Below are 15,216 nucleotides of genomic sequence, written 5' to 3'. Positions count from 1 at the left end.
GGGAGGGGGGAGCGATGATGCAGAAGTCATCTAAAAATTGGGGCGGGGAAAGGAGGCTACAGTCAGGGAGGCAAACAAACTGCGGAAGTTGTAGCCGACAAGTTGGGAGGTCCCGTAGGTGCCCCCTCCCAACGGGGAATGAGCAAGTGCCACGGCGGCAGGACTTTTCCCTTCTCTGATTCTGGAAGGTGCTATAGACAGAAACATGGAACTGATCTCCCCGACCGTGATTATAATTCTAGGTTGTGTTGCTCTTTTACTGTTCCTTCAGCGGAAGAATTTGCGGGGACCCCCGTGCATAAGGGGCTGGATTCCTTGGATTGGAGCTGGATTTGAGTTTGGGAAAGCCCCTCTAGAATTTATAGAGAAAGCAAGAATCAAGGTATGTGGCCTTGTAGGTGGGCTTTCCGGAGGAGGTAATGTTTCCTTTTCCTTTTTCTTTCTTTCTTTTTTTTTTTTTTTTAATCTTTCATTGCATCTCAAATGCAACAGTAACACCCGGGAACATACCCGCTGTCCATACTTAGAGCCAAGCATTCCTCAGCTATCAACGGTTTTACCTTATGCAAGTTTTTTCGAAAGACATAGATTTTTATTGATTATGAACAGATTTTTATCAGCTTGTAGCTGCCTCTCTGGAAGTAGATATTAATTTATAAATGCTAGCTGCTTCATCCTAAGGGTACACACATTAACTAAACATTCGTAATAATTCAGAAAGAAGTGAAATACGGTTAAATTTATGAAAACGTGTAGTAAATTAGTATCCGAATTGAAGTTAACACCAGGTTGCCGTAAAAATTGCCTGCAGACTTAACTCTGCAAATTTAGCCAGGCACTGTATTTTCAGCTGGTGTTATTATTTGATGATGATGAGATCCATTTTCACTGCATACTAAAGAGATTAGTGATGGTGTTGTAGTAGATTTTTTTTTTTTTGGTCCTGAAAATAGCTTTCAAATATAGTGTATCTTTCAAAAATAGTATGTAAGTTACTGCCAACTATTTTCCTTTATTTCAACGAATGCTTTGACTTACGTTTCTCTGTGTGTGTTGTGTGATTGTGGCTTGGGCACTTAACCAATTGTTTCCTCAGAGTAAATTCCAAAAAGTGGAGTTGCCTACTCCAATGACCTGAACATTTAAATTGTTCATATTATTATGTTACCCTTGCAAAAGAATATAGCAATATACACCTTTTCCTTTGAGTGTACGGGATTGCCTAGCTCCTCATATTCTGGCCCACACTAGGTGCCATAATTATTGGGAATCTGGTATAGGAAAAATGATATCTTTTAAGAAATATTTGTTTCCCATAGCCTTCCTTAGTCATGATTTTGATAAATTTTAAGGAACTTTTTTAAAAGCTTGTCTCAGAAGGTCAAGCAAGGTCAAAAAGATTATTCTGTTTTCTTCTAAAAGGTTTGTATTTCCCATTTTACATTTAGATCTGTGATCCATTTTGAGTTAAATTTTTTTTTTTTTTTGGTATGGTAAAAGGAAGGGGTAAAGTTAATTTTTTTTTCACATCTGGATGTACAGTTGTTCCAACATCATATCCTGAAGGACTGTCCTTTCCTCATTGATCACCTGTGGTTAAATTAGTTAACCATATACATGTAAATCTATTTCTAGCCTTTCTACCCCAGTCCATTGATTTATATGCCCACTTCTTTATTAATACTACACTGCCTTAAATACTCAAGTTTTAGAGTAAGTCTTTAAATCAGGCAGTGAAAGTTCTCCATATTCCTCTGTAATTGATTTGCCATTCAAGATTATTTGCATTTTACTATGTTTTAAAACTGGCTTGTTGATATCTTTCATAAAGACTGCTAGAATTATGATGGGAAGTTTATTAAATCTATCGAGAATTTAGAGGAGAATGGACTTCATAACAATAGTAAGTCTTCAAATCTATGAATGCTGTGTATCTCTTCGTTTATTTAGCTATATAATTTCTTTCAGAAGTGCTCTGTAGTTTTTGTGATGTGGTCTTGCTTCCAGTTGTTAATTATTTTATATTTGGAGGCTGTTGTAGATAAAATTGCTTTTACTTTTGTTTTCTGGTTGTATCCTGTTGAAACAAAAAATGCAATCAGTTTTCTGTATATGAACTTTATGCCTTGTGATTTACTAAATTCACTTTATTAGTCCTACTTGTTACTTTGGGGATTCTTTAGGATTTTTATACATAAACAATATGTCTTATAAACAGATAAATCTACTTCATTTTTTCTGATCTTTATGCTTTTTATTTCTTTTTCCTGTATTATTATAATCAGTAGGATTTCTAACATATTATTGAACAGAAGTGGTGAGAGGAGATAAGTTTGTCTTTTTCCTAATATTAGGGGAAATTGTCCAGGATTTCACCATTGAGTGTAATATTAGTTGTAGATTTTTCAGAGGTGCCTATTTCAGTCCTGACCTTCAACCCACACGCAGAATTCACAGATGCCACCAGAGAAATAGTGACTTATTATCTGTTCACATCCATCGTTTCCTAGCTACCAGTAAAATCCTTATCTCACCTGGTTCTGCCTCTTCCTATATAGAAATAGAAGCATCTGTTTTAAAAGCTGCAAAGTATTCCCTGAATCATACTTTACCCAAACAGTGACTTAATGATTGACATAGTGTGTTTACCCTATTGTGCTATTATAAATACTGTAGGAACAAGTGTAATTTCTTTGTTTGAAAATGTATCTATAGAATGAATTATCAGATTCAAAGTCTGAATGCATTTATAATTTAGAACGAAATAGGAAACCTTTTGAATGTTTTGACCAAGAGTGATGGGATCTGATTTAAATCATAAAGGTTCACTTTGGCTGCTCTGTTTAAAACAGGAATGCAAGAATAAAAGGAAGAAGATAATTTGAAGGTTATTGCAATAATTCAAACTTGAGATCATTGTGGTTTGGACCATGGTGATGGCAGTGGAAATTTGAGAAGTGGCTGGATATATTTTGAAGGTAGAAGCAGCAGGATTTACACACCAGTTGCCTGTGATGTATAAAAGAATGAAAAAGGTCCAAGATGACTCCAAGAAGTTTGGCTTGAGTAGCTAGAAAATGGGAGTTGCCATCAAGTGAGACCGTCACAAATATAAGAACTTATTGGAAGGGGATAATTATCAGAAGTGCAGCTTTAGCTAGGTTGAGTTTGATAAAAAATAAAAAATAACGTAAAAGATAAAAATTTAAAAAATTAAAAGGAAAGGATCTGTTGAGTTATGTTGGTGTTTGGTATGTTGATATCCAAGCAGGAATACTGAATTCAGCAGCTGGGTAAATAAATTTGGAGTTTGCCAAAGACGTCCAGTGATGCATAGTTTCAGCCTCTTTTACCTATCTTCTATAGGTGTCATTTCCCCTGAAATTCTTTTCACATATTTATTTCTATTTAATGATTTTTAAAATTTTTTCACATTTCTATATTCTCTTTTCCTTAGAGTCTATTTCCTGTGGGTTGTAGACTCCCTTGTGCTTCTTGTCATTGTTATCTTTTTTTTAAAGATTTTATTTATTCATTTGAGAGAGAGAGCATGGGGGGAAGGAAAGAGAATCAGACTCCCCACTGAGTGTGAAGCCCAGTGAGGTGCAAAGCTTGATCCCAGGACCCCAAGATCATGCCCTGACCTGAATCCAAGTCTGGTGCTTAACCAGCTAAGCCACCCAGGCACCCCAGTCATTGTTATCGTTTATTCAGAAATGTCGTTACTGTTTCTTTCTTTCTTGTGTTCCTTTATCTCCTAATTTTCCTCTGTTGTCCAGCTGCTTCTTCCATGGCTTCTTATATTTCTTCTTTGCTTATTTCCTTTGTAGTTGCAATTAGTACGTTCATTTTTTTTCATTATGAAAAAAAAATGAAAGTAATTTTGCATTATAGGTTTCATGTACCCTATGGCAGAATCTTTTTGGTGAGTTATTTCATTTGTAAGCAAGTTCTGCTCTTTTTTTCCCTTTTATTTTTTTTAAAAGTTTTTTTTTACAGAATTGAATTTTCCTTTTTTGTTTAACTGTATTTTAAAGAGTTAAGTTGTCTTGGACTAGCTGTCAGCAGGAGATTTTGCTTGGGGGCAGTTGCTTTCCAGGTTTCTTGACTTAGTCTTTTTGTTTTTTTTTTAAGATTTTATTTATTTATTCATGACAGACAGAGAGAGAGAGAGGCAGAGGGAGAAGCAGGCTCCATGCAGGGAGCCTGACGTGGGACTTGATCCCTGGTCTCCAGTATCACACCCTGGGCTGAAGGCGGCGCCAAACCGCAGGGCCATCCGGGCTGCCCTTGACTTAGTCTTTTATCCTACTTTATGACAGTGAAAATATAGTGCCTCTGTGCACTCATGGCTGCTTTGCTTTTTAGTATATAATCTTGCAGACGAGTTCTCACTGACTTTTCTTCAATAGCTGCTGCTAGTATAAGAGGTGACCTGTGTCTTCCCAGGTGTACTCTTCACTTTTAGAAGATAGTGCTTCCTGTGTTATCTTTTACTACCTCCCTCAGTACCCACGGCCTGTGTATCTTAGTACATCTCATAGTGGTTCCAACTCTGTATATTTCCTTCTCATATCTCAAGAGTGTGTATTTCCGAGCTTTTCTTTTTTTTTTTTTTTTAATTTTTTTTTTTTTATTTATTTATGATAGTCACAGAGAGAGAGAGAGAGAGAGAGGCAGAGACACAGGCAGAGGGAGAAGCAGGCTCCATGCACCGGGAGCCTGATGTGGGATTCGATCCCGGGTCTCCAGGATCGTGCCCTGGGACAAAGGCAGGCGCCAAACCACTGCGCCACCCAGGGATCCCTTCCGAGCTTTTCCATTGTTGAACTTCCCTCCCTGTGGTGCACCGCCCTGCCCCCCACTGCACATTCCCGTTTTCTTTCCCACCATGCTGTGATAGCTACTAAGAGCAGAACTGAGAGTTTTGCAGGTATAAGGTACTAGGGGTAACCATTGTAGTTAGTATATTTTCTTCTTATTGTTCAGATCAGTATGTTGCTTTTGCATATGTTTCATTCTCCTTGTGGCTCTGTGTGATTTCCAGGAAAGAAGTGGAACAATTCAGAAAGGAGTTGCCATACCATAATGCCACTACCAAAACTGGAAGTTGGTCTTTTTTAAAAAATAGTTTTATTTTCAGATAGGTCCGTATTCCAAAGTCATGAACATATACATAGAGTAAAAGGGCTTCCTCTCATCTCTATCCTCTGGATGCCTATCTTCTCTTCCAATATGAATGCTTCCATTCTCTTATATAACTTTCAGAGATATTCTGTGAATGAAAAAAAAATTAGAAATGTTTCCTTCTGAAAAGATGGGGTAGTTGCACTTTCTCCTATTCTTCCCACTAAGTGCAGCTAAATAATAATTGAACCTTAGATATAAAACAAACATGAGAAGATTCTAAAAGGTAGAGAGAGGAAGGCAGACAGGCTAGGGACCACAGTTTCTGGTGAACAATATGGCACTGAAATCCTTGATTTTTTTTCCTGTTTCATGTATCTAGATTGGGGTCTAGAAAAGCCAGCAACCTGGAGATGCCAGTGGGCACAGGTAAAAAAAAAACAACAAAAAACAAAAAACAAACTCAAGCCTACTCTCTTAAGGTAAAGGCCCAAGAAAGGAGCAGCCTAGGGAGACAGAAAACTTTTAGACTATAACCACTCCAGGCAAACACAGCAGGAAAAAATTATGGCATCAGATGCCATAGTGAAAAGGCTAGCCCTAAATCCTGGCCAGGCTGTAATGAAGTAACCCTCCCGCTTCTAGCAGGGGTGATGTCAAAAGAAGCCTAGAAGAGGATCATGACTTTCTGTCCTGCTCAGCAGGAATGAGGCCATCCCCACTGTGGTGTTAATGGAGACCACACCAAGAGCACCGACTGTATCACCAGTGAGCAATAACAAGGAGTCTCCTCCTACTCACTGGGGTGGTGACCCATGAGCCTTAGAGGATGGGTCAAGATTTTCATCACCATTTAGCAAGAAAGAGGCTACTCCTCAAACATCTTCTCTTTCCTGAAGCCATGTGGGAGCGATAATGAGGAATTCCTTCTCCCAGCCAGAGTGATATAAGAAGAACCTAGTAGGGAGACTTGCTTTGACCCTCAAACAGCAGTAACAAGGGGTCCTCTCCCCATGCTGACTGATAAAACTAAATTCCCATTCCCCCTACGTGGCAATAATGAGGTGGCATTCCCCTTCCAACATCAGAATAATGCCAAAGAAAGCCTGGAAAAAATATGAGTTAAATTAAATGCCATGTTATCGTATCCAAAATGTCCAGATTTTGGTAGAAAATCACTCCTCATACCAAGAACCAAGAGGATTTCAATTGGAATAAGAAGAAACAATCCACAGATGGCACAGCTATTAGAATTATCTTCCAGAGAGCTTAAGGCAGCCATAATAAAAATGCTTCAACAAGTAATTACACGCATGCTTGAAAGAAATGAAAAAATAGAAAGTCTTAGGAAAGAAACAAAGTCTTTGTAATAAAATAATATATATAAAGTAGAAACATGGAAATTTCAGAACTGAAAAATACAATAACTAAAAAAAAAAAAAAACTCAGTGGATGCATACAATAGCACAACGGAGAAGAATGAAAAGAACTAATGAATTTCAACACAGGTCAATAAAAATTGCCCAGTATGAAAAACAAAGAGAAAATAGACTGGGGGTGGGGTTGGGGTTGTGGGGGGGAAGATGAGCACTTCAGGGACTGTAAAAGACCTAACATTTATGTCACCAGAGTCCTGGAAACAGAGGAGAAAGAGGATGGGACTGAAAAAGTATCTGTAGAAAGTAGGGCTGAAAATTTCCCAAATGTGGCAACAGATGTAAACCTACAGATTAGAAAAGCTAGTTCCAAACAGGATAAAGCTAAGGAAGTCCACAGCAAGACAAATGATAGACAAACTTCTGAAAACTAAAGACAAAGATAATTTTAAAAAACAACAAAAGACAAATGGAAACTTATTACAGTGAGAATTGGGACTGGAATGATAGCAGATTCTTCATCAGAAACCATGGAGACCAGGAGGAATGGCATACCAATTTTCAAGTGCTCAAAGGAAAGAACTATTAACTTAGAATCCTGTCTCCAGCAAAAATATCCTTTAGAAATTAAGGGGGAGCCAAGACATTCTCAGTTGAAGGAAAACTAAGAGAATTTTCTGCTGGAAGACCTGTCCTCAACAAATGACTAGAAGTAGTTCTCCAAACAGAAAGGAAGCAATGAAAGAAGAAATTTTGGACATCAAGAAGGAAGTAAGGACACAGTAAACAAAAGATATGTAAATGCAATAGTTTTCTTCTCCTCTTACGATTTCTGAATTATGTTTGGTGGCTAAAGCAAAAATTATAACACTGTTTGATACTGTTCTAGATGTATGTAAGGGAAATGCTAAGGAAAATTACATTATAAATTTATAATTATATAATTATAAATATTTTAAATAAAATAAATATAAATGTATAAATGTATAATTATAAATATTATAAATGGGAGAAAACAAAGATATATAAAGAGAGATTCACTTGATCTGGTAAAATGGCCACGCTATGCAGCTGTTGTAGAAGATAGTATGGAAGTTTCTTAAAAAGTTAAAAATAGAACTACCCTGTGATCCACTAATTGCACTGCTGGCTATTCACCCCATTTATATTTTTTGAGGTATTATTCAGCCATTAAAAAAAGAATGAAACCTTGCTATTTGCAACATGGATGGAGCTAAAGAGTATAATGCTAAGCAAAATAAGTCATAAAAAGACAAATACCATATGATTTCACTCATATGGAATTTAAGAAAATAAACAAAGGAAAAAAAAGAGCAAGAGAAACCAAGAAATGGACTTAATTATAGAGAACAAACTGATGGTTACCAGAAGGGAGGTGGATGGGGGATGGGTGAAATAAGTGGATTAAAGAGTACATTTATCTTGATGAACATTAAGTAATGTATAGAATTGTTGAATCACTACATTGTACACCTGAAACTAATATGACACTGTATGCTAACTATGCTGGAATTAAAAAACTTTAAAAAGTGGCTATACTAATTTACTATGATAAGTTATGTATATATAATGTAATAGCTAGAGTAATCACTAAAAATTCACAAAAAGGTCCACTTAAAAATACTATAGATGAGTCAATGGAATTCTAAACAAAGTTCAAGTAACACACAGGAAAGCAGAGAAAACAGAAAAACAAAAACCAGAGAGAATAAACAAAAAATAACAAGTCTTAAACATTAGTATGTCAATAATTTAAGCTATAAATGATATAAATACAATTATTAAAAGACAAATATTTGCAAAATAGATTAAAAATGACCCAACTATATGATGTAAAATAGAAACTCACTTTAAATATAATGAAATAAGCAGGTGAAAAACAAAAATATGGAAAAAGGTATATTGTGCAAGCGTTAGTCAAAAGAAAGTAGGAGTTATATTAATAGCAGAAAAAGTAACTTCAGAGCCAAGAAAATTACCAGAGATGGGGGGGGAGGGGAGGGCTTATAAAGTGATAATGGGATCAGTATACCAGAAGGAGTTAGCAATTCTAAACATGCATGCACCAAACCACAGAGCTGTAAATTCTATGAAACAAAAACTAGAACCAAAATAAGAAAAGGACAAATCCACAGTTATAATTAAATATTTCAACAACCTGAACAATGAGTAGAACAGCTAAGACAGAAAATCAGCTAGAATATAAAAGACCACCAACCAAAAAGATCTAATGAATATGTGTAGAGCATTCTACCTATTAAAGCAGGTTATGTAATCTTTTTTTTTTTTAATTTTTATTTATTTATGATAGTCACAGAGAGAGAGAGAGAGAGAGAGAGGCAGAGACATAGTCAGAGGGAGAAGCAGGCTCCATGCACCGGGAGCCTGACATGGGATTCGATCCCGGGTCTCCAGGATCGTGCCCTGGGCCAAAGGCAGGTGCCAAACCGCTGCACCACTCAGGGATCCCAGGTTATGTAATCTTTTAAGTGTCCATGAGACACATGACAAGTTAGATCGTATTCAGGGCCACAGACCTACACAAAATTTAAAAGAATTCTAATCATACAATGTATTCTCTGACTAGAGTGAAATGAAACTAGAAGTCAATAATAGGAAGCTCTCCAAACACTTGGAGACAAACAACATATTTCTAAATAATCTAATAGTTAAAGGGAAAGTCTCAAGGGAAATAAAAAGTTATGCTGAATCCAGAGGTCCCTGGGTGGCTCAGGTTTAGCGCCTGCCTCAGGCCCAGGGCAGGGTCCTGGAGGCCCGGGATTGAGTACCACGTCCAGCTCCCTGTGTGGAGCCTCCTTCTTCCTCTGCCTGTGTCTCTGCCTCTCTCTCTCTCTCTCTCTCTCTCTCTCTGTCTCATGAATAAATAAAATCTTTTTTAAAAATTATGCTGAATTGAAAGAAAATAAAAACACAACCTATCAGTTTGGAGAGGGAGCACAGCTAAAGCAGTGCGGAGAAAGACATAATTATCACTAAGTATTTGCATTATAAAGGAGCATTAAGAGTGAAATGAATAAAGCTGCTCTGTCAATCCCCTCCTCACAAAAGAGCAAAATAAACCCCAAACAAGAAAAAGGAAGGAAATATTTTCTGTTTTCACTTCAAAAGAAATCAATGAAAGTGAAAACAGAAAAAAAAAAAAATAGAGAAAATCAGTGAAAGAACCAATTCTTTGTAAAGAGCAATAATTTTGAAAGACCTCACACAAGAGAAGGGAAAAAAAAGACACAAATTATTAATCTTGGGAATAAAATGAGGCATATGCTGCAGGCATCAAAAAGATGGTAAGGGAAGACTGTAAGCAACCGTGCACTTAGAACAACCCTGCACTTTGACAACTTAGATGAAATGGACCAAATTCACCCCAAAATACAAGTATTCCATATTCAGTATGAAATAGATAATTTGAGTAACCCTATATTATTTAGGAAATTGAGTTCATAATTTTAAATATGAATTAAAAAATCTTAAGGCCCAGATTGTTTCACTGGAGAATTAATTATGCCAAATGTCTAAAGAAGAATTAACATCAATTTTATACAATCTCTTCCATAAAGGAGAAAAGGAGTATGTCTGTTTATTTTATGAAGCTAGGGTCACCTGATAACAAACCAGATAAAGACAGTAGAAAAAAAGAAAACTACAGATCAGTATTCCTTATGAATATAGGCGCAAATGTCCTCAGCAAAATACCGGCAAATAAAATCCAGCAATATATGAAAGGGATTATAACCCCCATGGCCCCATGAGTCCCTTCTAGAGATTTAAGACAGGCCCAATATTTGAAAATCAGTTAGTGCAAGCCACCATACTAATAGGTGAGAGAAGAAGAGTCACATGGACATATTGATTTGTACAGAAAAAGCATTTGACAAAATGCTACACCCATCCGTGATTGTTAAAAACTATCAGAAAAGTAGTAATAGAGAGAGGCTTCTTCAAATTCATAAAGAAAATTTACAAAAATTTTACAACTAACAGTAATCTTAATTGTGAAAGAATAAATGCTTCATTTCTGCTTGGGAACAAAGCAGGGATATCTATTGCCACCACTTTTATTCCACAAAATGCTGAAAGTTCTGGTGGGTGCAATTAAGTGAGAAAAAGAAACAAAAGTCATATGGAAAGGAACAAATAAAACTGTCTCTGTTTGCAGATGATGTGGTTGTTTACTTAGAAAATCTCAAAGAATCTACAAAAGATCTCCTAGAATTAATCACAAAATACAGCAAGGTCACAGAATACAAAGTCAACATTTGTATCACTAAATACATGTGCAAATGATAGTTAAAAATACAGTGCCACTTACAGTCATTCAAAAAGAAAGAAATATTTAGATATAAATTTAATAGCACATGTATAGAACTTTATGCTGAAAACTACAAAACATTGATGAAAGAAATTGAAGATATTAATGAAGAGACATACCATATTCATGGATTGGAAAAGTCAACCATCGTAAAGATGTCAATTCTCCCTAAATCAAATATACAAGTTAAGTGCAAATTATATCAAATTTCTAGTAAAGTATAGTTATAGACAAGATTATTTGATAATTTACATGGAATGGCAAAAGAACTGGAATAGCTAAGACAATTTTTAAAAGAATAAAATGGGAAGAATTACTACTCATTTTCAAGACTCATTACATAGCTCCAGTATTCAAGATTATGCAGTTGGAGGGATAGATACAGAGAGCGATGAAACAGAGTTGAGTACCCAGAAATAGACACACTAAATGCCCAAATGATTTTAGACACAGGCGCAAAAGCTATTTATTTAAATAAAGATAGTCATTTCAACAAATGGCAGTGAAGCAATTAGACACCAATTAGCCAAAACAAAATAAAATACAAGTCTCGCATCTTAAATAAAAATTAACTCAAAATAGATCACCAACTTATATGTAAAACATAATGCTTAGAAAAAAAAAGAATAATCTGGGACTAAAACTATGTTTTTAGACTTGACGCAACCCATAAAAACAATATGTATATGTAAAACATAACGCTTAGAAAAAAAAAAGAATAATCTGGGACTAAAACTATGTTTTTAGACTTGACACAACCCATAAAAACAAAAGCTGATAAATTGGATCTCATGAAAATTACAAGCTTTTGCTCTGTGAAAGACCCTGTTAGGACTGGGAAGACAAAGAAAAAAAAAAAAAAGGAGACTGGGAAGACAGGAGAGAAAATATTTGGAAGTCACATATCTGATGAGGGACTGCTATCTAGGATATATAAAGAACTCTCCACACTCAGTATTTAAAAAAAAAAAAGTCAACTAAAGAAATGGCAAATGATATTAACAAGTTACTTAATAGGATATAAAACTGGCAAATGAACACATGAAAAATGTTCAACATCATTAGCCAGTTGAGGATATGCAAATGAAAATGAAAACCACAATGAGATATCACCACATACTTAGCAGAATGGCTAAATAAAAAATAGTGACAACACTCAGGTGCTAGTAAGAGTACAGAGAAACTAGATCACTCATATATTGCTGGCAGAAATGTCAAATGGTACAACTACCCTGGAAAGCACTGTGGCAGTTCTTTAAACAAGAAACTTGGAGCTGCCTTACTATTGCTATGACCTAGCAATGCCACTTGTCAGCAGTTAGCCTAGAGAAATGAAAATATGTGTTCACACAAAAACCTGTTCATTGATGTTTATAGCAACTTTATCTGTGATAGTCCCAAACTGAAAAGAATGCAAACATCCTTCAACAATGTTGAAACAAGCTATAGTACATCCATACTATGGAATACTACTCAGAAATGTAAAGGAATGATCAGCAACATGGGTGGGTCTCCAATGAATTATGCCAGGTGAAAAAAATGCTAATCCAAGAAGTTTCCACACTGTATGATTCTATTTGTATAGCATTCTTGAAATTCAATGTTATAGAACTGGAGAACATGTTAGTAGTTGCCAAGGGTAATAGAAGAGGTGGAATGAGAGGAAAAAATGGATGTGACTATAAAAAGGCAACATGAGGCATTTCACGGTGATGGAAATATTCTGTACCTTGACTTTATCACTATTGGAGGTTCTGTTACCGTAGGATAGTTTTGCAACATATTAGCACTAAGGAAAACAGTAATCAATACATAGGGTTGCTTTGTATTATTTCTTATAACTGCACATTACTCTATAATTATCTCAAAATGAAATGTTTGTGAACTAACACATAAGCACCACTTCTACAACATACTGTATGTGCTTGCCTTTGCTTCGTAACACCCAGGTATTCAGGGGAAATAGTAATTTTGGAAAGTGAAAAAGTGAACACATTCGAGAAATTTTTAGGATTGCAGGACATTGTTGAGTGACCACAGATTTAAGGTAATATCAGTCAGCTGTTTTGTGTCTTTTTCATGGACAAAATTGAGCTATAGTTGGTCATACGCCTGTTGATATCTGGGAAACAGTGTTCAAATATCACTGTTTGACATAATTTTTAGTAATTATGTCCAATTATTATTATTAGACTATAAGAAAGGAAACTTTAAAACAAATAATGATCAAAATGAAAGTTAAGTATTAGGACAGAATAAATTATGATTTGCGTAATTTAGATTTGGCTGAATCCATCAAAATTTACAAATAATCACCATTATATAATCATAATAATTTGTATCTTTATGATGACTTCAGCACTGGGGTTCTCACATAAGCCTTGGCCCAGTAACTTATTAGAAATGCTTACTAATAGCTGTATTTATGTTTTCTTTCAGTATGGACCAATATTTACAGTATTTGTTATGGGCAACCGAATGACCTTTGTTACTGAAGAAGAGGGAATTAATGTGTTTCTAAAATCCAAAGAAGTGAATTTTGAACTAGCAGTGCAAAATCCCGTCTATCGCACAGGTAAAGAATATTTTCAGATAGTTTGAAAATACCACATTGGAATCCAAGAGTAGCTTTGCTAGCAGTATACTCTCACTCGTCTATCAGGAATATTGACAGCCCCTTCTTTATTTTATTCTTTAAAATTCAGACAGAAGGTAGAAAGAATATCTGATGAGTTCGGTCTTTGAAAAACAAATTATAAGCCTCATTTAAGTCTTAATTAGACGTATGTAAGAGATGAGGTTACCTCACTGCTGTTTACTTTGGAAAATATTTGGAATCTGTATCCTGTTACAGCTCCCAAGATGTCATTCACTCTGTTCTGCTGCTGTGTATACAGTGTTCTACAGGCTATAGCTCTTGGCTTGATCACATGTTGCTACTCTGCTCAGTGAAAGTAGAATTCCACTGCTTAGTAAGCCCTTTACTGTGGCATTTCCTGACACATTCCATGGGGCCATTAAGGTAAGTGGGGCTTGGCTTCATGTAATTGGTGGCCTTTTGTTCTCCGTCCTCAGAGATTGCTGGCTGGATTGTAGTTGTCAGCATGCTTCCAGTGTGACTATCCACATTATTTCTTCCCAGGCTGCAAACATGCGGTGCTGAGGCCATTTGTCCTCCCAAGAATGCGGAGTCCTTTCATTTTTGTGCCTGATTCTTTTCTTTGCTTTCGCCATGTCTGTGCTTGCTTCTGTTGTTTATGGCTTTTTTTTTTTCTCGTGGTTTCCTTTTTGGCTTCTTTCTTAGGTTCATCTTTGTGTAGCCTCTCATGTGTCTCTTGCCATTAAAGCAAAAAAGTTTTAAAAGCTGTCAGTGACGAATAACATGATGATTATTTCTTCCTGATTGCATGAAAATCACAACATGTTAGTTAAATTCTCAATTTAGTGCTTCTTGATATTTAGACGAGGGTATTCCAGATCGAAGAATATAAATATTTTGAAATTTTGAAGGCTCTTGGTCTATAAGTTCATGTATCCCTCCAGAAAAATGTGCCAGCTTACTCACCTATCAGGGGTGCATGGAAGTGATCAAGTTGTTTTACCTTTGCCTCCTCTGGGGATATCCGTTTAAGTATTTCTATTTAATAGGCAAAATATGTTAATATGTGCTCTTGAGCCAGCTTCCCATTCCTCTCTTATAGTTCCCTACTACAGAGAAGATGTATACTCAGGAAACCTAAGCATTTTTAATTAACTTATATAAAATATTATCTACACATAAAAAGGCTGTTGAAATATAAAACTAAAAAAGCCATCAGAAAGGATGAATACCTACCAATTACATTGACATGGATGGAACTGGAGGGTATTATGCTGAGTGAAATAAGTCAATCAGAGAAAGACAATTACATGGTTTCATTCATACGTGGAATATAAGAAATAGTGAAAGGGACCATAGGAAAGGGGGAAATCTGAGTGGGGAAAAATTAGAGAGGAAGACAAACGATGAGAAACTCCTAACTCTGGGAAACAAACAGAGGTTTGCAGAAGTGGAGGTGGGTGGGAGGATGGGGTAACTGGGTGATGGGCACTAAGCAGGGCACATGATGGGATGAGCACTGGGTGTTATACTATATGTTGGCAAATAGGATTTGAATTAAAAAAATGTTTTTGAAAAAATTACTTTGCAGACAATAAAACAGGATTAAAGAAAAATATAAAAGAATAATAAGTTTTTAAAAAGATTTTATTTATTTGAAAGAGAGACCATAAGTGGCAGAGAGGGGCAGAGGGAGAGAGAGAAGCAGACTACTTGCTGAGCAGAGAGCCTGATGCAGGGCTTGATCTCAGGACCCTGAGATC

The 15,216-nt window shown here is 36.0% G+C and overlaps 1 protein-coding gene across 6 annotated transcripts in view; it reads left to right on the top strand.

Annotated features, from left to right (window-relative positions):
• Nucleotides 1-15,216, top strand: part of CYP39A1 (cytochrome P450 family 39 subfamily A member 1) — an 89,828-nt gene that overhangs the window by 90 nt on the left and 74,522 nt on the right. For 2 of the 6 annotated variants that reach the window (XM_038554247.1, XM_038554244.1), the window contains exons 2-3: nucleotides 272-382; nucleotides 13,294-13,429. Coding sequence is in view for 3 of the 6 variants with exons in the window: in XM_038554244.1 (XP_038410172.1) it covers nucleotides 13,321-13,429 (109 nt within the window). In the remaining 3 variants the exon portion in view is untranslated. Of the gene's footprint in view, nucleotides 1-5; nucleotides 383-13,293; nucleotides 13,430-13,738; nucleotides 13,877-15,216 lie in introns of those variants that run through there. The other 4 variants (XM_038554246.1, XM_038554245.1, XM_038554242.1 and 1 more) reach the window with 3 other exon arrangements.

This window comes from Canis lupus, chromosome 12, assembly GCF_011100685.1.
Source record: "Canis lupus familiaris isolate Mischka breed German Shepherd chromosome 12, alternate assembly UU_Cfam_GSD_1.0, whole genome shotgun sequence".
Lineage (NCBI taxonomy): Eukaryota > Metazoa > Chordata > Mammalia > Carnivora > Canidae > Canis > Canis lupus.
Note: the sequence above shows the minus strand (reverse complement) of the source record. Positions and strands in the feature narration are given on the sequence as shown.